General features: G+C 44.2%; 1 protein-coding gene and 1 long non-coding RNA gene across 2 annotated transcripts in view; one reads left to right on the top strand and one right to left on the bottom strand.

Moving 5' to 3' along the window:
• Window positions 1–22,772, top strand: part of LOC141097004 (uncharacterized) — a 58,636-nt gene that overhangs the window by 32,765 nt on the left and 3,099 nt on the right. The gene's annotated exons all lie outside the window — the stretch shown is intronic.
• Window positions 9,725–18,519, bottom strand: TUBB3 (tubulin beta 3 class III). Its single transcript, XM_073583940.1, has 4 exons — window positions 18,387–18,519; window positions 13,040–13,148; window positions 12,432–12,542; window positions 9,725–11,444 (listed from the first exon to the last, which is right to left on the bottom strand). The coding sequence occupies exons 1-4, from the start codon at window positions 18,441–18,443 to the stop codon at window positions 10,372–10,374; spliced, it is 1,350 nt and encodes a 449-aa protein (XP_073440041.1). The 5' UTR covers window positions 18,444–18,519; the 3' UTR covers window positions 9,725–10,371.

The raw sequence follows: 22,772 nt of genomic DNA, 5'->3' as shown, positions 1-22,772 counted from the left end.
CTGCTACATTACTGGGCTCTGCTAGATATACAAAAAATTGTAATAACTAGTCGTTACCCTAGTAGCTGCTTCACCCCAGGTCCTAAATGCTTAACACAGCAAAGCGCCTGTGAAGCTGTGGAGACTCCAAGGGTGAACCCACAGGACCGCGACGACGAACCTACCCCCGGGCGAGCAGGCCAGGTGTACCACCCCCTATACAGGGAGTGTTAGGGGCAGGCCCGGAGGAGACTATCGCCACGGAAGCTGGTACTTGGGGACAACTGGAGGAGTAGACAGGCGAACACGGAGCTGGCCGGCAGGCTGGCGAGCACAGGGGAGACGGCTGCAGGACTGAACAGAGAGCAGGCAGGAGGAACAGGAGACGGCAGGAGCGGACCAGGAAGGCACACACGGGAGTTGGCAGGAACGGACAGGAATGACGGACTCTGGAAGGGAATACAAGATGGAGAGAGGTCAGTGGAGCACACAAGGCGGGAAGGGCACAAGGCTGGGAGTTAGCGAGAGCAAACGCAGGAGCCGGAGGACCCGAGAATCTGTCGTGGGACACAATAGATAATCAGGCACGGGTCTGAAAGAGCAGCTCCCTTTTATAGGGGCAGGACTTCCAGGTCAGACCTCCAGGGTCACGGGGGCGGAGAGAGGGGCTGAGCCAGACTGTGCTGAGGTCTGGGGTGAGGTGCGCATGCGTCCTGGGCTGGTCAGAGGAACTGACCACGGGGCAGGACGCAGGAGAGCGGGCGCGCGGGCGCCTGTCACAGAGCGCACCGGGAGCGGCGGACAGGCCGCGAAGCAGGGCGCAGGAAAGCCGGAGGATGCGCGCCTGCCGCGGGAGCGCGCGGGGAGCGGCGGACGCGCCAGGAGTCCGTGGCCAGCGCGGGAGCAGCGGCAGGAGCCGCGGACACGAAGGAGGCGGCGGGCACGGGAGCCACGGTAAGCATGACAGCGCCTCTAGTGCTGACACGGGCCTGGCGCTGTATGTGAAGGGGGCTGGCTGACTGCTTATTTGATGCATAGACAGCGAAGGGGCTGGCTTTTTATAACTTACAGGTTTAGGTATATTTTCCCCTAAAAAAAAAATTCAGGCAGTAGCATAACTTTAAGCTTGTGTGCCTCAATGCAAAATCTCCAACAAGAAGCTTTTTTAGCCCGGGTGCAACTGGAACCACTGCACCATTGTAGTTACGCCCCTGCTGGCAGGTGTCATAATTGGCACCTTCTGCATCACTTTCTATGCCAGTGCCCATCTCCTGACACCACCCTTGGCACAAGTCCTGGTCCTCCACTAACTGCGCCATCAACTGGACACTCACGTCAAGATTTACTGGCCATTACACCAATTACTGTGCCACGCCATTGCTTATATAAGGCTGATACTGGCGTACTGGTCTTACATTATTAAGAGTTCTGAGGCTTCTTCTGCATCTTAAAATTATGCACGTTGGGTTCCAAAATAGATGATCCTTTAAAGGGGTTGTCAAGGATAAGAAAAACATTTTCATTCACCACATTACAATATTGAGGGGGTTCTTAAAGGGGTTTATCTAGGCTCACAATATTAATGGCCTATCATTAGAATATGTCATCAATATCAGATCGGTGGGGGTCCGACACTTAACACCCCCACATATCAGCTGTTTTCAGCTACCTTGGCGGTCGGAAGTACACATTGTACAAAGCCAGGACAGCCCAGCGCCGTACACTGTGTAGTGGCCATTCTCGGTATTGCAGGTCCGATCAGATTCACTTCATTAGGGGCTAAACTGCAATACCCAAGAATGGCCACTACACAGTGTATGGAGCTGTACTTTTTCAGCTCCAATCACTTTTTGCAACTGGCCAACAGTTAAAGTGATTGGTTGGGATGCCAGGTATCAGACACCCCACTAGTCTGATATCAATGATCCTTCTTTCATTTGGATAGAATTGTGATTGTAGGAAGCTGAAAAAAAATGTTATCTTGAAGTCTGCAATCCAGAGAAATCCACATTTTTCTCAATATTTAAATGAGCTGTTAAGATCTATGAGCTGAACATAGATCTTCCTGAGATTCTGCCCCCAGAGCTTATTATAAATGAAAGGAGATGCTACCAGCGTGAGACATAAGGACCAGTAGAGCAGACTGTCAGCCATTACATGTCTCACACTGGTAACTTTTTTACTTAAAATAATCTCCGGGGCCATACAGCTAGGCGTCGTGTGCCGCCTCCGATGAATCACTTCTCTCCATTTTCCTTCTATTGATCTCACTATCCACTGTCTCGGCTTCCACTCACTTCAGGGACACCCATGTCACGCGGCTCTGCTGACTACACTGTGTGCAGAATTATTAGGCAAATGAGTATTTTGATCACATCATCCTTTTTATACAGTCATGGCCAAAAGTTTTGAGAATGACACAAATATTATATTTTCACATGATCTGCAGGCCTCTGGTTTTTATGTGTGTTTGTCAGATGTTTTTATCACATACAGAAATATAATTGCAATCATATTATGAGTAGCAAAAGGTTATATTGACAGTTAGAATGAGTTAATGCAGCAAGTCAGTATTTGCAGTGTTGACCCTTCTTCTTCAGGACCTCAGCAATTCTCCCTGGCATGCTCTCAATCAACTTCTGGATCAAATCCTGACTGATAGCAGTCCATTCTTGCAAAATCAATGCTTTTATTTTGTCTGAATTTGAAGGTTTTTGTTTGTCCACCCGTCTCTTGATGATTGACCACAAATTCTCAATGGGATTAAGATCTGGGGAGTTTCCAGGCCATGGTCCCAAAATCTCTATGTTTTGTTCCCTGAGCCATTTAGTTATCACCTTTGCTTTATGGCAAGGTGCTCCATCATGTTGAAAAAGGCATTGTTGATCGCCAAACTGCTCTTGGACGGTTGGGAGAAGTTGTTCTTGGAGGACATTCTGGTACCATTCTTTATTCATTGCTGTGTTTTTAGGCAAGACTGAGAGAGAACCCATTCCCTTGGCTGAGAAGCCACCCCACACATGAATGGTTTCAGGATGCTTGACAGTTGGCATGAGACAAGACTGGTGGTAGCGCTCACCTGGTCTTCTCCGAATAAGCCGTTTTCCAGATGTCCCAAACAACCGAAAAGGGGATTCATCAGAGAAAATGATTTTACCCCAGTCCTCAGCAGTCCACTCCCTGTACCTCTTGCAGAATATCAGTCTGTCCATGATGTTTTTCCTGGAGAGAAGTGGCTTCTTTGCTGCCCTCCTTGAGACCAGGCCTTGCTCCAAGAGTCTCCGCCTCACAGTGCGTGCAGATGCACTCACACCTGCCTGCTGCCATTCCTGAGCAAGCTCTGCACTGCTGGTAGCCCGATCCCGCAGCTGAAACACTTTTAAGAGACGGTCCTGGCACTTGCTGGTCTTTCTTGGGCGCCCTGGAGCCTTTTTGGCAACAAGGGAACCTCTCTCCTTGAAGTTCTTGATGATGCGATAGATTGTTGACTGAGGTGCAATCTTTCTAGCTGCGATACTTTTCCCTGTTAGGCCATTTTTGTGCAGTGCAATGATGACTGCACGTGTTTCTTTAGAGATAACCATGGTTAACAGAAGAGAAACAATGATGCCAAGCACCAGCCTCCTTTTAAAGTGTCCAGTGGTGTCATTCTTACTTAATCATGACAGATTGATCTCCAGCCCTGTCCTCATCAACACCCACACCTGTGTTAATAGAGCAATCACTGAAACGATGTTAGCTGGTCCTTTTAAGGCAGGGCTGCAATGATGTTGAATTGTGTTTTGGGGGATAAAGTTCATTTTCTAGGCAAATATTGACTTTGCAAGTAATTGCTGTTAAGCTGATCACTCTTTATAACATTCTGGAGTATATGCAAATTGCCATTAGAAAAAATGAAGCAGTAGACTTAGTAAAAATTAATATTTGTGTCATTCTCAAAACTTTTGGCCATGACTGTACATGTTGTCCTACTCCAAGCTGTATAGGCTTGAAAGCCAACTGCCAATTATGTAAATCAGGTGATTTGCATCTCTGTAATGAGGAGGGGAGTGGTCTAATGACATTAACACCCTATATAAGGTGTGCTTAATTATTAGGCAATTTCCTTTCCTTTGGCAAAATGGGTCAGAAGAGAGATTTGACGGACTCTGAAAAGTCAAAAATTGTGAGATGTCTTGCAGAGGGATGCAGCAGTCTTGAAATTGCCAAACTTTTGAAGTGTGATCACCGAACAATCAGGCGTTTCACAGCAAATAGCCAACAGGGTCGCAAGAAGCGTGTTGATAAAAAAAGGCGCAAAATAACTGCCCATGAATTGAGGAAAATCAAGCGTCAAAATGCCATTTGCCACCAGTTTTGCCAGATTTCAGAGCTGCAACGTTACTGGAGGTGTGCCATACTCAGGGACATGGCCAAGCTAAGGAAGCCTGAAAAACGACCACCATTGAACAAGAAACATAAGATAAACCGTCAAGACTGGGCCAAGAAATATCTTAAGACTGATTTTTCTAAGGTTTTATGGACTGATGAAATGAGAGTGACTCTTGATGGGCCAGATGGATGGGCCCGAGGCTGGATCAGTAAAGGGCAGAGAGCTCCACTCCGACTCAGACGCCAGCAAGGTGGAGGTGGGGTACTGGTATGGGCTGATGTCATCAAAGCTGAACTTGTGGGACCTTTTCGGGTTGAGGATGGAGTGAAGCTCAACTCCCAAACCTACTGGCAGTTTCTGGAAGACACCTTCTTCAAGCAGTGGTACAGGAAGAAGTCGGTATCGTTCAAGAAAAACATGATTTTCGTGCAGGACAATGCTCCATCACATGCATCCAAATACTCCACAGCGTGGCTGGCCAGTAAAGGTCTAAAAGAAGAAAAAATAATGGCATGGCCCCCTTGTTCACCTGATCTGAACCCAATAGAGAACCTGTGGTCCCTCATAAAATGTGAGATCTACAGGGAGGGAAAACAGTACACCTCTGGGAACAGTGTCAGGGAGGCTGTGGTGGCTGCGGCACGCAATGTTGATCGTAAACAGATCAAGCAACTGACAGAATCTATGGATGGAAGGCTTCTGAGTGTCATCGTAGAGAAAGGTGGCTATATTGGTCACTGATTTTTTTGTTGTTTTTGAATGTCAGAAATGTTTATTTCTAAATTTTGTGTTGTTAGATTTGTTTACCTGGTGAAAATAAACAAGTGAGATGGGTATATATTTGGTTTTTATTAAGTTGCCTAATAAATCAGCACAGTAATAGTGACCTGCACAAACAGATATCCTCCTAAGATAGCCAAATCTAAAAAAAAACACTCCAACTTCCAAAAATATTAACCCCTTAATCCCATGTGACGTACTATCCCGTCCATGTGCCCTGGGACTTAATTCCCAGGGACGGGATAGTACGTCACAGCGATCAGCGGCGCCCACGTGGTAAGCGCCGCTGATCGCGGCCGGGTGTCGGCTAATTATCACAGCTGACACCCGACACGTTAACCCCTTGCACACCGCGATCAAACACGATCGCGGTGTACCGGGGGTTAAAGGGAAGCATCGGCAGGGAGGGGGCTCCCTCCGTGCTTCCCTGAGCCCCCCACCGCAGCGCAATGTGCAGTACTGCTGCGGGGGTCTCTTTCCCTACAGGTCCCCGGATCCAAGATGGCGACGGGGACCTTCGGGGACCTGCAGGGAGCTGACTTCCTCAGTGCCTGCAAATCGCAGGCATGAGGAAATCTGCGTCTATGCCTGTGACAGATCGCTGATCTGTCACAGTGATCTGTGATGTGACAGATCAGCGATCTGTCACAGGACAGTGATGCCCCCCCCGGGGCAACCTAATAAAGGTAAAAAAAAAGAAGTGTAAAAATAATTTTAAAAAAAATCGCTAAATAAATTTGAAAAAAAAAAATATTCCCCAATAAATTCATTTTTTGGAATTAAAAAAAGAAAAAAACAATAAAAGTACACATATTTGGTATTGCCGCGTCCGTAACGACCCGCCCTATAAAACTGTCCTATCAGTTAACCCCTTTAGCGAACCCCTTAAAAAATAAAAATAAAAAACGAAGCAAAAAATAATGATTTATTATCATACCGCCGAACAAAAAGTGTAATAACGCGTGATCAAAAAGACGCATATAAATATCCATGGTACCGCTGAAAATGTCATTTTGTCCCACAAAAAACGAGCCGTCACACAGCGTCATCAGCGAAAAAATAAAAAAGTTATAGCTCGCAGAATAAAGCGATGCAAAAATAATTATTTTTTATATAAAATAGTTTTCATTGCATAAAACTGCCAAAACATTAAAAAATGACATAAATGAGGTATCGCTGTAACCGTACTGACCCGAAGAATAAAACCGCTTTATCAATTTTACCGCACGCAGAACGGTGTAAACGCACCCCCCCAAAAGAAATTCATGAAACGCTGCTTTTTGTTCATTCTGCGTCCCAAAAATCGGAATAAAAAGCGATCAACGTCAACTCGTCCCGCAAAAAATAAGACCTCACATGACTCGGTGGGTCAATATATGGAAAAATTATAGCTCTCAATATGTGGTGATGCAAAAACTATTTTTACAATAAAAAGCGTCTTTTAGCGTGTGACAGCCGCCAAACATAAAAACCGCCATAAATAGTAAATCAAACCCCCCGTTATCACCCCCTTAGTTAGGGAAAAATAATAAAATAAAAAAAAATGTATTTATTTCCATTTTCCCATTAGGGTTAGGGTTAGGGCTAGAGTTAGGGCTGAGATTAGGGTTAGGGGTGTGTTGGGGTTAGGGATGGAGTTAGAATTGGGGGTTTCCACTGTTTGGGCACATCAGGGGCTCTCCAAATGCAACATGGCGTCTGATCTCAATTCCAGCCAAGTCTGCGTTGAAAAAGTCAAATGGTGCTCCTTCCCTTCCAAGCTCTGCCATGCGCCCAAACAATGTTTTACCCCCACATATGGGGTATCAGCGTACTCAGGACAAATTGCAAAACAACTTTTGGGGTCCAATTTCTCCTGTTACCCTTAGGAAAATAAAAAATTGGGGGCAAAAATATCATTTTAGTGGAAAAAAATGATTTTTTTATTTTCACGCCCAGGCGTTATAAACTTCTGTGAATCACTTGGGGGTTCAAAGTGCTCACCACACATCTAGATAAGTTCCGTGGGGGGTCTAGTTTCCAAAATGGTGTCACTTGTGAGGAGTTTCAATAGTTTAGGTACATCAGGGGCTCTCCAAAAGCAAAATGACACCTGCAGACCAATCCATCAAAGTCTGCATCCCAAAACGTCACTACTTCCCCTCCGAGCCCCGACGTGTGCCCATACAGTAGTTTTCTCCCACATATGAGGTATCAGCGTACTCAGGACAAATTGGACAACAACTTTTGGGGTCCAATTTCTCCTGGTACCCTTGGGAAAATAAAAAAAATTGGTGACTAAAAGATCATGTTTGTGGAAAAAATACGATTTTTTTATTTTCACGCCCAGGCATTATAAACTTCTGTGAAGCACTGGGGGGTTCAAAGTTCTCACCACACATCTAGATAAGTTCCTTTGGGGGTCTAGATTCCAAAATGGTGTCATTTGTGGGGGGTTTCCACTGTTTTGGTACATCAGGGGTTTTCCAATCGCGACATGGTGTCCGATCTCAATTCCAGCCAAATACGTCAAATGTCGCTGCTTCCCTTCCAAGCTCTGCCATGCGCCCAAATAGTGGTTTACCCCCACATGTGGGGTATCAGCGTACTCAGGACAAATTGCACAATAACTTTTAGGGTCCTGTTACCCTTGGGAAAATAAAAATTGGGGGTGAAAAGATCATTTTTGTGGAAAAAATATGATTTTTTAATTGTACCGCTGTACGTTATAAACTTCTGTGAAGCCCTTGTGGGTTCACAGTTCTCACCACATATCTAGATAAGTTCCTTGGGAGGTCTAGTTTCCAAAATGGGGTCACTTGGGGGGGGTTTCCACTGTTTAGGTACATCAGGGGCTCTCCAAACACGACATGGCGTCCGATCTGAATTCCAGCCAATTTTGTATTGAAAAAGTCAAACGGCACGCCTTCCCTTCTGAGCTCTGCCATGCGCCGAAACAGTGGTTTCCCCCACATATCAGGTATCAGCGTACTCAGGACAAATTGCACAATAAATTTTCCAGTCCAATTTCTCCTGTTACCCTTGGTAAAATAAAAAAAAATTGAACCTGAAGTATTTTTTTTGTGAAAAAAAGTTAAATGTTCATTTTTTTTTTAAATATTCAAAAAATTCCTGTGACGCACCTAAAGGGTTAATAAACTTCTTGAATGTAGTTTTGAGCACTTTAAGGGGTGCAGTTTTTAGAGTGGTGTCACTTTTGGGTATTTTCTATCATATAGACCCCTCAAAGTGGCTTCAAATGTGAAGTGGTCCCTAAAAATAAAATGGTGTTGCAAAAATGAGAAATCGCTGGTCAACTTTTAACCCTTATAACTTCCTAACAAAAAAAATTTTGGTTCCAAAATTGTGCTGATGTAAAGTAAACATGTGGGAAATGTTACTTATTAAGTTTTTTGTGTGCCGTATCTCTGTGATTTAAGGGCATAAAAATTCAAAGTTGGAAAATTGTGAAATTTTCAAAATTTTCGCCAAATTTCCGTTTTTTTCCACAAATAAACGCAAGTTATTTGAATGAAATTTTACCACTAACATGAAGTACAATATGTCATGAGAAAACAATGTCAGAATCACCGGGATCCATGGAAGCGTTCCAGAGTTATGACCTCATAAAGGTACAGTGGTCAGAATTGTAAAAATTGGCCCGGTCATGAATGTGCAAACCACCCTTGGGGCTTAAGGGGTTAAGCGTTGATATTTATAAGTCTTTTGGGTTGATTGAGAACATAGTTGTTGTTCAATAATAAAAAGAATCCTCTCAAATACAACTTGGCTAATAATTCTGCACGCAGTGTAGTCAGACCTTAGGTCTGCTTCTCTTGCAGGCTGGGCCCTGACTTCCTAACAGGAAACTGTCTCTGTCCCTGCACTTGAGGGCCTCCGTCTCATTAACCCTAACTCTCCCTACTGTCAGACAAACTACAATGCCGTCACGAATAACGCATGTCACATTATACATCATAGCAATACGTGTGTCTTCAAGGGCAAAAGTTGACAATATGTCCATCTCCTTACACAGATATGTTTGGGGGAAGAACATCCTTATACAGACATACCCCATTTGGGGGGAAGAACATGGCCGGCCGCACATATCCCGGACCTCAACCCCATCCTACACCTTTGTGATGATCGAAGATTGTGAGCTCAACCTCTCCCCAACATCAGGGTCTGACGTCACAAATGCTCTTCTGGATGAACTGTAAAAAATTCCCACAAGACGCCTCCAAAATCTTGTAGAAAGTCATCCCAGAAGAGCGGTGACCGACTCCATATTAATGTCTATGGGAGGTAAGATAAGCTCCTAGAGGTGTAACGTGGAGGGGACACACACTTTCGTCCATACAATGTATTTCTATGTACTCGCATCGGGTCGTGGATATACTACAAGGGCGCCTTTGTTGAACTTGCACATCAGAGGTCTCCTGAATGGTTTCTTCACAAGTTTCTAATTTCAGCTTGTCTGAGATTGGCCTCTGATGACAGAGGAGATGAATGAGCCTGGGGGGGGCAGATCATCTGATATTATACATTACCCAGGCCATTAGGAGAACACACGTCAGCCTGTTCTAGAATTACAGTAAGAGTCTCACGCTCACATGTTGGACAGCAGGAAGTTTATTTCTTATTTAAAAATAAATAATCCAATAAAACCGACATAAAAATAAAAGCACGTTAAAAAAATCAGACGGTACAAGAGAAAGATGAGATGACACGGAGTAAATCCTGCGTCTCAGCTGCTAGAGTTTCACAACAGTTAAGATTCTCTCTCGGGACATCTCCCTCTATGAATGTAATTCTCTAACCCTGAACATGCACTTCACCAAGACACATTCACTTCTTTCAGCTGCTCGTATTCAACTGTCCGGACTCTGCCTAGACATCATCACCTCCATTTTTTTCTTTTTTTTTTTTAAACTTTTCTTGCAATTGTTCCTACGACACCCTTAACATTTGTTTCCCTGCTGCAGAAGTGCCTGCAAAGTGATGTACACCATGCACAATATATTACAGGACTCTGCCAGCAGAAAGCTCCATGTTTGCGTCAGCAAATGACGTGTTGTTGGACATTCAATTCAGCAGGTTCTTTTGGCAGCGGAGATCTAAATAAATAAGGGAGATGGATCCTGACCGGAACTATAATCCTAACTCAGAAGCGACACATGATGCAGTATGAGTGGGATTTCTAAACCTCGGGAGGGAAAAAGGGGGCACTAATCAATGTCTCCGGCTTCAGGATGAGCGTCTTACTTTCCTTGGGCTTCAGATTCCTCTTCATCGTCTTCATACATCTCACCTTCTTCCTCTGCTGTGGCATCCTGGTACTGCTGGTACTCAGATACCAGGTCATTCATGTTGCTCTCTGCCTCTGTAAACTCCATTTCGTCCATACCCTCTCCTGTGTACCAGTGCAAGAAAGCCTTACGCCGGAACATGGCAGTGAACTGCTCAGAGATGCGTTTGAAGAGCTCTTGGATGGCTGTGCTGTTGCCAATGAAGGTGGAAGACATCTTGAGGCCACGCGGTGGGATGTCACAGACGGCGACTTTTACGTTATTGGGGATCCATTCCACAAAGTAGCTGCTGTTCTTGCTCTGGATGGCCAGCATCTGCTCATCTACTTCCTTCATTGACATGCGCCCGCGGAAGACGGTAGCCACTGTCAGGTACCGTCCATGGCGTGGATCACAGGCTGCCATCATGTTCTTGGCATCGAACATCTGTTGGGTGAGTTCCGGTACAGTCAGTGCTCGGTATTGCTGGCTACCTCGGGCAGTCAGAGGAGCGAAGCCGGGCATGAAGAAGTGGAGGCGAGGGAAGGGCACCATGTTGACAGCCAGTTTGCGGAGGTCAGCGTTAAGCTGTCCAGGGAACCTCAGAGAAGTGGTGACCCCACTCATTGTGGCGCTGACAAGGTGGTTGAGGTCTCCATAGGTTGGAGTGGCCAGTTTTAGGGTGCGGAAGCAGATGTCGTATAAAGCCTCATTGTCAATACAGTAGGTCTCGTCGGTGTTCTCCACCAGCTGATGGATGGACAATGTTGCATTGTATGGTTCAACCACTGTGTCAGATACCTTTGGAGAAGGAACTACGCTAAAAGTGTTCATGATACGGTCAGGATATTCCTCCCTGACTTTACTGATGAGCAGGGTGCCCATGCCAGAGCCGGTGCCACCACCCAGGGAATGTGTGAGCTGAAAACCTTGAAGACAATCACAGTTTTCACATTCCTTCCTCACCACGTCTAGCACAGAGTCCACTAATTCAGCCCCTTCTGTGTAGTGACCCTTTGCCCAGTTGTTACCGGCACCGCTTTGTCCTAGTAAGGAAAATGAAAAACGACAAAAGTGTAAGATTATAGAAGGCAGTCGCAAACGTATAGAAATGGTCTGATGCAATGAGACATATTCTAAGGTCTGGGGCTATCTACTTTCGGAATTTAAATGCCGACGTAAGAACATCTTACACATTAGATGAAGATCAACCGAGCTCACAGATTTGAGAATGGCCAGCCATCTATAGTGTATGGGGAAACAAAGGCTGGGCATAATAACTTGCAACATGCTCAATCCAGTTCCTATAGCGATAAGTAGTCAATAGAAGTGTCTTACAATGGCTTTCTCCCCTCTTCCATTTGAGATCATAGGCAAAGGTGGTCACGAGGGCAAATAAATGGGTGATACTTGGTAGGAATAGCTTCGCCTAAAGCATATAGCTGATGTTAAATGGGTTTTCCCAATTTCATAAAACCCAGGCTGGAGTTTGTTCTAGAAAAACAATTTGTGCTTTGCTCACCCTCCATGGGTCCACCGCTGAGTCTCAGCTGCTGCTCCCGTTGTCTGTTATTGTCTGCAGCGATAACATCACTTTAACAGCCAACCAGTGAGCTCAGTGAATCGAGACGTCATCTCAGGAGGAGCCGCTGATTTCACTGCAATGCTACAGACCTTAAATACAGGGATCAGCAGTGGAGACTCAGTGCTGGGCCTGGGAAGGGTGAGTAAAGCACTAAAAAACATCCTGCTGGGGGGAGAAGTTTTGCAAAACCAGAAAGAAAACCTCTTTTAATACTGGTTTCTCTGAGTTGGATGCTCACAATGCAATATAAAAGAATGATGAGTAAAAGGTATGGCCGCCTTCTGTACTGCAAAGGTAAATGACGTGTGTGCAACTAAAGTAGAAGAACAAGAACCCGTTGTGTCCTTAGACCTTGGCCTGCTACAATTAAAAAGTCAAACGAGCTTTTGGAGTGAAGCATCTGCCTTCCAAATCCCAGAATAATTTGTGACTACAAACTGCTGTATACCAAAAATGAAGTTATCTGGTCGGAAAAGGTGTCCAAAAGCTCCGGAGCGGACGCTGTCCATGGTCCCTGGTTCCAAATCCACCAAGATGGCTCTAGGCACGTACTTGTGTGCTGAAAAGAAGAAATATGGCATCATGTTAGTTGATCATTTGTAGAATTTAGTGCTCTGGAACTTTTTATGAAGTTTCCTCGCCTATCGTAGGAGAGATTAGCATTATAAATACTAACACCTTTTATCTTAATGAGTGAGCGAAACAATAATAATCGATATGTGCATTCACAATCAAAGAGTGCACTTTTATCTATGCAACAAAGGGGTAAAAAGCCCTATAGATATGAAATAAGGGTAAGCAGTCCTGCACTGACTACAAAAGCCAATACGAATCCCATTGGCTAGGTCTAACTGAAAGCGGGATCGGGCAGTTGGATTCCAAAATGCCCGATCCTTTTGTTCTAAAAGGAAATAAGTTATTACCAGCATTGTATTCCCTTCTTCCTTTTGGCATGCTCAGATTTGCTTGAGTATAGAGGGCATGGACACCTTTGTAGATAATTTTTGACAAGTAATTAGGAACACAATGTAACACGTATTGGCTGAGGGCACTTACAGGAAGCCTCATTGTAATAGACGCTAATCCTCTCCAGCTGCAGATCCGAGTCCCCAACGTAGTTTCCGGTAGGGTCGATTCCATGTTCATCACTGATCACTTCCCAGAACTGGGGACAAAGCAGAAGAAAGGAGACAACTCAGACGCATCATGACACATGGCTGCCATGAATGTACGAGATCTTACTTTAGAAGCAAGAAGAGCCAAGAAATAAAAAAAATATAAAAATGTCCAGGACCAACGTAAAGCTTCTTTGCACAAAACGCACACCCTGTTCTCCATCTGCACAATCAGATACTTGCCATGACAGCAGGCGAGCGCTGGAGAGGGGCAGGGTGGGCTAATTGACACCCTCAGGCAGCACTGATTTTACAGATGAAATCAGAGGGGCCCCTTCTGGAAAGCAGCTGGGACCATAAGTCCGGACAATCGATTACAGTAGAGTCATATGCAGCCAGGATGACAGTGCAGATACAGTGTTCTCCTGTTTACCAGATGAGACTGGTGGGCCCTCATCTACCACACCCGATGGGACTGGCCGATCTCACATCTACCACACCTGATGGAACTGGCGGGTCTCACATCTACCACACCAAATGGGACTGGCCGATCTCACATCTACCACACCCGATGGAACTGGCGGGACTCACATCTACCACACCAGATGGGACTGGCCGATCTCACATCTACCACACCCGATGGGACTGGCCGGTCTCACATCTACCACACCTGATGGAACTGGCGGGTCTCACATCTACCACACCAGATGGGACTGGCCGATCTCACATCTACCACACCCGATGGAACTGGCGGGTCTCACATCTACCACACCAGATGGGACTGGCCGATCTCACATCTACCACACCCGATGGAACTGGCGGGTCTCACATCTACCACACCAGATGGGACTGGCCGATCTCACATCTACTACACCCGATGGGACTGGCCGGTCTCACATCTACCACACCCGATGGGACTGGCGGATCTCACATCTACCACACCTGATGGAACTGGCGGGTCTCACATCTACCACACCAGATGGGACTGGCCGATCTCACATCTACCACACCCGATGGGACTGGCGGGTCTCACATCTACCACACCCGATGGAACTGGCGGGTCTCACATCTACCACACCTGATGGAACTGGCGGGTCTCACATCTACCACACCAGATGGGACTGGCCGATCTCACATCTACCACACCCGATGGGACTGGCCAGTCTCACATCTACCACTCCCGATGGGACTGGCAGGTCTCACATCTACTACACCCGATGGAACTGGCGGGTCTCACATCTACCACACCCGATGGGACTGGCGGGTCTCACATCTACCACACCCGATGGAACTGGCGGGTCTCACATCTACCACACCTGATGGAACTGGCGGGTCTCACATCTACCACACCAGATGGGACTGGCCGATCTCACATCTACCACACCCGATGGGACTGGCCAGTCTCACATCTACCACACCCGATGGGACTGGCAGGTCTCACATCTACTACACCCGATGGAACTGGCGGGTCTCACATCTACCACACCCGATGGGACTGGCGGGTCTCACATCAGCACACCTGATGGGACTGGCGGGTCTCACATCTACCACACCCGATGGGACTGGCCGGTCTCACATCTACCACACCCGATGGGACTGGCCGGTCTCACATCTACCACACCCGATGGGACTGGCCGGTCTCACATCTACCACACCCGATGGGACTGGCGGGTCTCACATCTACCACAATTCATGAGATCTACATTTCCACATCTGCCGTGCATTATTCCACTTGTTTATTATACATGATAGGATACTACATATATATATAGTGTATACACAAGCTGACTCATATGATGGGACTTGTAGTTCAGCAGCTACAAAGGATGATGGGACTTGTATATAGACAGCTGACATCTGTAGATCTTTATCTCTGACTCCTATATAAGACTGCTGTATCCACAGATGGAGCTGTCCTTTGTACTGATTCTCAGGAAGGTACAATTTCTAACCCAAGGGGTTTTTTGGTTTTTTTTTTACAACTCCTCATTTAACAAACACTTCTCAGCCTGAATGGGCCGATAACAGAACAATAGATATATTTAGCAAAAAAAAAAAAAAAATGAAGAATGAGTCGACTTTTAATCAACACTTTGCAATGCACAGGGAATTGTCCCAAGATTCACAATGTGGCACATAACCTGAAGTGAGCCATCATAGACCCTGTCAGCGACTATATTACCAGACAGCCCTCTGTGTCCTTTGTCTGCAGGGAAATCACTGGGTTATTACAGTAAAAAGCAACAAAGCCATAAGCCAGGCCTCCGAGCCAGCAACACCCTGCAAACACATTCCACTGCGAGGGGGCGAGGATGGGAGGGTGGAGCACCCTGGCAGCAGAGGAGGCTAAAATATGACAAAGGCAGGATGAAAGTAACTAAAATTGCAATGATCAGTCATGAATCAAAGAAGCAAATCCATCAGGATTATAGCCCCCCCCACCCCATAACTTCACCGTACACTACAATAATCCATTACAAGTCATAACTGCAAAGGAGGCCTATTAAATGTGCAATATGGTTAGTACATAACATAAAGCAGCAATTGTTCGTCATATTCCTTGGACCCTCAGTCCCTTTTTTTTGCTTTCTATTGTTCTCTGTTATCAGTCATGATAAATTGGGGAGTGGCTGACTGAAGTGTTCTTCAATAAAATCAATGCTAGAAAGATAAAGAAAAAAAATATCTGTCTTTATGTTCTGAGAGCGTATATCTGCACTTTTATAAAATTTGGACATTTTTACAAAGGACAATGAAGAGTATATGATCCAGCTTCTTAAAATCGCAAATTCTTTATTGATCCGTAAAGTAGATAAATTCAAAAAATTCCTCTGTAGTGAGAGTGCACATCCAGCATACAGCGACGCGTTTCATTCTCAAGGAACTTTTTCACAGCTGTCGCTGTATGCTGGATGTGCACTCTCACTATAGAGGAATGTTTTGAATTTATCTACTTTATGGATCAATAAAGAATTTGCGATTTTACGGAGCTGGATCATATACTCCTAATTTTCCTGAATGCTGCAAGTCTTGTCTGGACAGGGTTCCGAGCTCCATGGCTTGTCGGTGAGCTGGCTGGGGCTTATTGCCCTTTTCTCTTTTTTTTTTTACATTTTTATAAACCAGCCCTTTAAGGAGAGACTGTCAGCACATTTTTTATATATGGCCATAGTGGAACTGCTGTATAGGCTCTTGTCCTTCCAATTAAAAGGATACCTTTATTGTAGAGATCTGATGTACCAATGATGAGAAATCTAGCTTTTAGAAGTCACATGCAAATCAGGCTACAAGTGCACTAGGGGCGTGTCAATCAAGAAACAGACCAAATACACTGACACGCCCCCAGTGCACTTCCAGCCTGATTTGAATATGGGTTCTACGTTAGATTTCTCACGACTGGAACATCGAGTCTCTACAAAAAAAGGTGTCATTTTCATTGTTGGACAAGGGCCTGTACAGCCATATATCAAACCCATGAATCATAAAACATGTTGCAGATTCACTGCAAATTTTGTCATGGATTTGCCTCTGAAGTCAGTGATTGGCTGCAGTGGTTACATGGAAGCACGGCATGACACCACTGCAGGAAAGTTATCAAAGACTGGAAGCGAGTCATGGTAGTTGGGAGATTTTTTTTCATTGCATTTTCTCATTAGTTTTATTTTTTAAAATCCCTTAGTGTTTTGATGACTTTGTTATATAGGATAATGGATTATATTGTACCACACCCACTAGGCAGATCCAAAATTAAACCCTTGCTTCATATCATATTCACGTCTTAGAAGTCAGCTAGTGTCCATCACCTTCTCCATGCCGCGGCCATTGTGCCACCAGCCCATTGTAAAGCTCGGCACAAACTGTTGCGCTGTGTAATTAATCTAATAGCCCTAATGTCTGGTGACATCTGCTCCGTCCTGCTCCCCCCCATCCCCTGGCGGCAAGAAAAAAGACGTGCCTCAGGAATTAAAATTGTCATCTTCTGACTCCTGGGGACCTGCTGATGTCTGCGGAGATTGTCCACAGGGTGATCAAAGCATCTGTCTGTCTCCACACCAGACGTGACATCACTACTCCATGATACAGCATCCATCTATAGGTCATCTGGGCAGCCATTCTTTGTCTGCTAGCACAGTATTATAATTAAGGCCTGCCGATGACATCACCTCCCTACAGTGATGCTGCGGGGACGGGGGAGGGGATGAGGGGGTTGGGGAGTGATCCTGTATAGCCGAACAGTGCATGAACACACCGATCCAGCACTGTACAAGTTAACAGTTTCGGACAATGCTTTCATTTTCATATGGAAAAAAAAATTGCGATCCTCCAGTGTCGGCTTAATCCACCCTAGGACACATCCTGGTCCTAATCGTCAGCATCTTATCCCGTCCCCTCCCTTCCCTCCTGCTTTGATGGGGCTGACACCACCTCCCTTTTGCCTGCAGATCCCTTTAATTAAAACAGGATTTACACGCTTCGGCTCATGAACGGGCGTGAAATGTGTTAACCCTTTCACTACCTTCCCAGACACCGATATACCATATTAAATGAATGGAGCAGGTTGCATTGAAAATCATTAGCAAAGGCCTGCAAACGAAAGAATGAAACAAGAGATCCCCCCCCCCCAAAAAAAAACAAAAAAAAAAACAAAGAGGGGTTTTGTTGCCAAGAAAATAGTTGATACAAAGGGTATGATGATCATCAACACATAGATGTGGTGCCGCCCTGCTGGGAACAGAAAGGATTGCATTACATCTGGCATTTAAATACACTGATTACTGGCAGCGCCTGAGCAATGCCCCCCACCCTCATCCATGCAGTGCCCCCCATCCTGCTGCCATACCCACTTCACCCTTTGTTCCCATGCTGCAGTGATGGGTGTGGTTTTGCAGCAATGGGCTGCTTCTGTCATTGCGCCCACCCAATATCTGATGGCAGACCTGGCACAGACACCTGGATCCCAATGCTGCAACCTGACGCCGTGCCCACCATCTACAACCCTGCTCCCAGGGTCCCTCCTGTGTATTATTAGGTGCCCTGGGTGCAGAAAAAAAGTGCAAGGCTACAAGGGGGCATTGACTTTTAAAAAAAAAAAAAAAAATTCTATTTATAGGATGATCTGTGGGAATATCAGTGGCAGGAGGAGACCGCAAAAATGAAATAATGCAAAAGATAATGGTCTGCAGGCGCAGAGCTAGGGTGGCATGTGCAGAGTTAATCAATGCAGGGCTGAACCTTTGTAATTGCACAGTGACATAATCTATCGCCGGGCTGCAGCCATGGGCACCTACCTTGGCCCCGATCTGGTTGCCGCACTGGCCGGCCTGGATGTGCACAATCTCCCTCATGCTGGCTCAGGTCTGGCTGGCGGATGCGGGCACTGAAGGAGGCGGCAGCGCAGACGGCTCTTTATATATCTAGGCAGCGGCGTGACGTCACCGAGCCCAGCAGCCAATCACCAGGCGCCTGCGACACGCCGCAACATCTCTGCAGCATCAGCACCGGCGGCGGGGACGCGCAGGACACGCCCAGCTCCTCCCCCATAGGCTCAGGCTGGGCAGCGGGTGCGCGCTCATGTAGGGAGACAGGGCATGCTGGGACTTGTGCTGCCACAGTATCCTGCAGCTGTTTACCTATGGATGTGGTGAATAGGGAGACGCTTCTTAGCATTTTTTAGTGATTTTCAGGCTTTTTTTTCAGAATAGACCCACTCCAAAAACTCAGTGTGAGCTTACCCTTAGATGTCCAGTATGAACAGAAGTTTGGGGAAGCATTTATATATATACGTTTGAGAAGGGTCCTCATATGGACTGAAACATCACCAATGTGGGCCATTAAATAATCTTGTTCATACTAGCGTGCACCTACATTATATATACAGTATGTGGGCCTTATTTATCACGACTACTATCACTAGCATGGTGTCTGTCCTCCTTAGCAACCAATCAGAGTTTAGCTTTCATTTTTCAAACTGCTTTGGAAAAATTAAAGCTGCGCTCTGATTGGTTGCTAAGGGCGACATAGCCACTTTCTCTTGTGATCAGTTTTATAAATGCCCCCTCCCCATATTTCCTGATGTAGCTGCGCCATTATTAGGTATTACACCTATATCCATGAGCCCTGTTATGTCCTAAATGACGGCGATCTCCTATCATTACTTGTCCAGTCACGCCGCTATATGGAGATAATATGGTAGGGAGCCCGCCCTGTGTAAGTGCACGGGACATGCAGTCATATACGGTTACTCAGCGTTATTACCGGTAATCTATACCATTATAGGCTATACCAATATCAAAGCAAGGTGAAAGCTCCTCCTGTGACGTGACACGCCTAGTGCAAGACAAAGCATCCTTCACCGGGGTGTGAGGATAATAGGGCGCCATGACACTCCGCCTGTGGGACATCCCTGGGGTCTTATAGGCAGAGGAGGGGGTGCATGAGTCATATATTTGGGAAGGGGGCAGATGTTTTGGGGGGATGGGAGCGAGACGGCTGAGTCATGTTACTGTGCAGACAATGCATGCCCGTCCCTCCACTCCGCCATAACCCCCTTACTCTTGCTGTTTCCTTCTCATGATGGAGGTGCATGCCACCTGTTATATATATGTACAAATCCCTGATATACAGGACAGTGATCATCCATGGTGACAGATCTATTATTAAGAGAGACTGTCAAACCATTGCAGCTATTAGATAAATTACATGTGGAAAATTCCTTTTCCAACCGGTGTGGGTCCCAGCCAGCGTCGGACTGGAACACCTTGGGCCCACCAGAGAAAATCATTCTTGGGGCCCACTATGTAGCTGCATAGAGTTAAATACCAGACCACCAATTATGCGGTAAAACACGCTAATATCCGGGTATAATATAAGGTTGTACATGTCTTAATTATGTAGCAGGAGTTGGGGTAGCCCCCTCATAGAATATAAAGCAGCCCCCTCACATAGTATAATGCAGCCATCTCATAGAATATAATGCAGCCATCTCATAGAATATAATACTGCCCCCCTCATAGGGTATAATACTGCCCCCCTCATAGGGAAAAATGCACCCCCTCATAGGGTATAATGCACCCCCTCATAGGGTATAATGCACCCCCTCATAGGGTATAATACTGCCCCCCTCATAGGGTATAATACTGCCCCCCTCATAGGGAATAATGCACCCCCTCATAGGGTATAATACTGCCCCCCTCATAGGGTATAATACTGCCCCCCTCATAGGGTATAATGCTGCCCCCCTCATAGGGTATAATGCTGCCCCCCTCATAGGGAATAATGTTGCCCTCCTCATAGGGTATAATGCTGCCCCCTCATAGGGTATAATACTGCCCCCTCATAGGGTATAATACTGCCCCCCTCATAGGGTATAATGCTGCCCTCCTCATAGGGTATAATGCTGCCCTCCTCATAGGGTATAATACTGCCCCCCTCATAGGGTATAATACTGCCCCCCTCATAGGGTATAATGCTGCCCCCCTCATAGGGTATAATGCTGCCCTCCTCATAGGGTATAATGCTGCCCCCTCATAGGGTATAATACTGCCCCCCTCATAGGGAATAATGCTATATAGATATAGAGTTAGATAGATATAGATAGAAAGATAGATGTAGAAATAGATAGATATAGAGATAGATAGTAGAGAATGGATAGAAAGTAGATAATGGATAGATGTAGATAGAAAGATTCATAGAGATAGATAGAGATAGATATAAAGATAGATATAGAAAGAAATATAGATAGATAGATCGATAGGTAGATAGATATAGAGATAGATAGAAAATAGATAATGGATAGATAGATAGATATAGAGATAGATAGCTATAGATAGAAAGATATAGAGATAGATATATAGATAGAGATACATAATAGATAGAGATATACAGATATAATAATAATAATATAGACATATATAGATAGATATAGAGATAAATATATATAGATAGATGGCTATAAATAAAAATAGATATAGAGATATATATAGAGATAGATAGATATAGAGATAATAGATATAGAGATAGATAGATAGATGGATAGATATAGATAATAGAGATAATAGATAGATATAGAGATAGATATAGAGATAGATGGATAGATCAATAGATAGATAGATAAAGAGAGAGAGATAGAGATAGATAATGAGATATAGAGATAGATACAGAGATATAGTGTTAGATAGATATAGAGATAGATAGATATAGAGATAGATATGGATATAGAGATAGATAGATAGATAGACAGATATAGAGATAGATATAGAGATAGATAGATATAGAGATAATATATAGATAGATAGATAGATATAGAGATAATATATAGATAGCTATAGAGAGATATAGAGAGAGATATAGAGATAGATATAGAGATAGATATAGAGATTGATAGGTAGATAGATATAGAGATAATAGATAGATATAGAGATAGATAGATATAGATATAAAGATAGATAGAGATAGAGAGAGCGGTAGATAGAGAGAGAGATAGATATAGAGAGAGATAGATACAGAGATCGATAAATAGATAGAGAGATAGATATAGATATAGATAATAGAGATAGATAAAGATAGATAATAAATATAGAGATAACAGATAGATATAGAGATAGAGTAAGATAGAAAGATATAGAGATAGGTAGATATAGATAATAGAGATAGCTAGATAGATAGACATAATAGATAGATATAGATGTAGATAGATATAGAGATAGATAGCAAGATAGATATAGAGATAGATGTAGAGATAGAAAGATAGATATAGAGATAGAGCGATAGATAGATAGAGATAGATATAGATAATAGATAGAGATAGATAGAGAAAGATAGATAGATATAGAGATAGATATAGAGATAGAAAGATAGATAGATATACAGAGAGATAGATATAGAGATAGATAGATATAGAGATATAGAGAGAAATAGATATAGATATAGAGATGATATATATAGAGATAGATAGATATAGATATAGAGAGAGATAGATACAGAGAAAAGATATAGAGATAAATAGATAGAGAAAGATAGATAGATATATAGATATAGAGATAGAAAGATATAGAGATAGAGCGATAGATAGATATACAGAGAGATAGATATAGAGATAGATAGATATATAGATAGCTATAGAGAGATATAGAGATAGAGCGATAGATAGCGAGAGATATAGATATAGATAGATACAGAGAAAAGATATAGAGATAGATAACGGATAGATAAATAGATAGATAGGTATAGAGATAGATAGATATAGATATTAGATAGAGATATATATAGATAAAGATAGATATAGATGGTAGCTAGATAGATAATAAATATAGAGATAATAGATATAGAGATCGATAGAGTAAGATAGATAGATATAGAGATAGATAGATAGATATAGAGATAGATATAGAGATAGAAAGATAGATATAAAGATAGAGCGATAGATAGAGATAGAAATAGATAGATATAGATATTAGATAGAGATATATATAGATAAAGATAGATATAGATAATAGATAGAGATAGAAAGATAGATAGATATAAGAGAGATAGAGAGAGAGATATATATATATAGAGAGAGAGATAGATAGATAGATAGATACAGATAGAGAGAGTGAGAGAGATATAAAAAAAAAAACAAAAAAAACACAATACTCACCTCTCCTCCTCGCTCCCACGCTGATCCCGGCTTCAGT

This window comes from Dendrobates tinctorius, unplaced genomic scaffold (assembly GCF_039654945.1).
Source record: "Dendrobates tinctorius isolate UK_male_01 unplaced genomic scaffold, ASM3965494v1 ptg000009l, whole genome shotgun sequence".
Classification (NCBI taxonomy): Eukaryota; Metazoa; Chordata; class Amphibia; order Anura; family Dendrobatidae; genus Dendrobates; species Dendrobates tinctorius.
This window is presented reverse-complemented; position numbering and strand designations above follow the sequence as displayed.

Excerpts from the sequence above, each read along its gene's own strand:
- TUBB3 (XM_073583940.1), bottom strand. The coding sequence starts at position 18,443 with ATGAGGGAGATTGTGCACATCCAGGCCGGCCAGTGCGGCAACCAGATC. Across the intron at positions 12,543-13,039 it reads CTATTACAATGAGGCTTCCT|CACACAAGTACGTGCCTAGA; the intron begins GTAAGTGCCCTC and ends TCTTCTTTTCAG. Across the intron at positions 11,445-12,431 it reads ACCAGATAACTTCATTTTTG|GACAAAGCGGTGCCGGTAAC; the intron begins GTATACAGCAGT and ends TTTCCTTACTAG.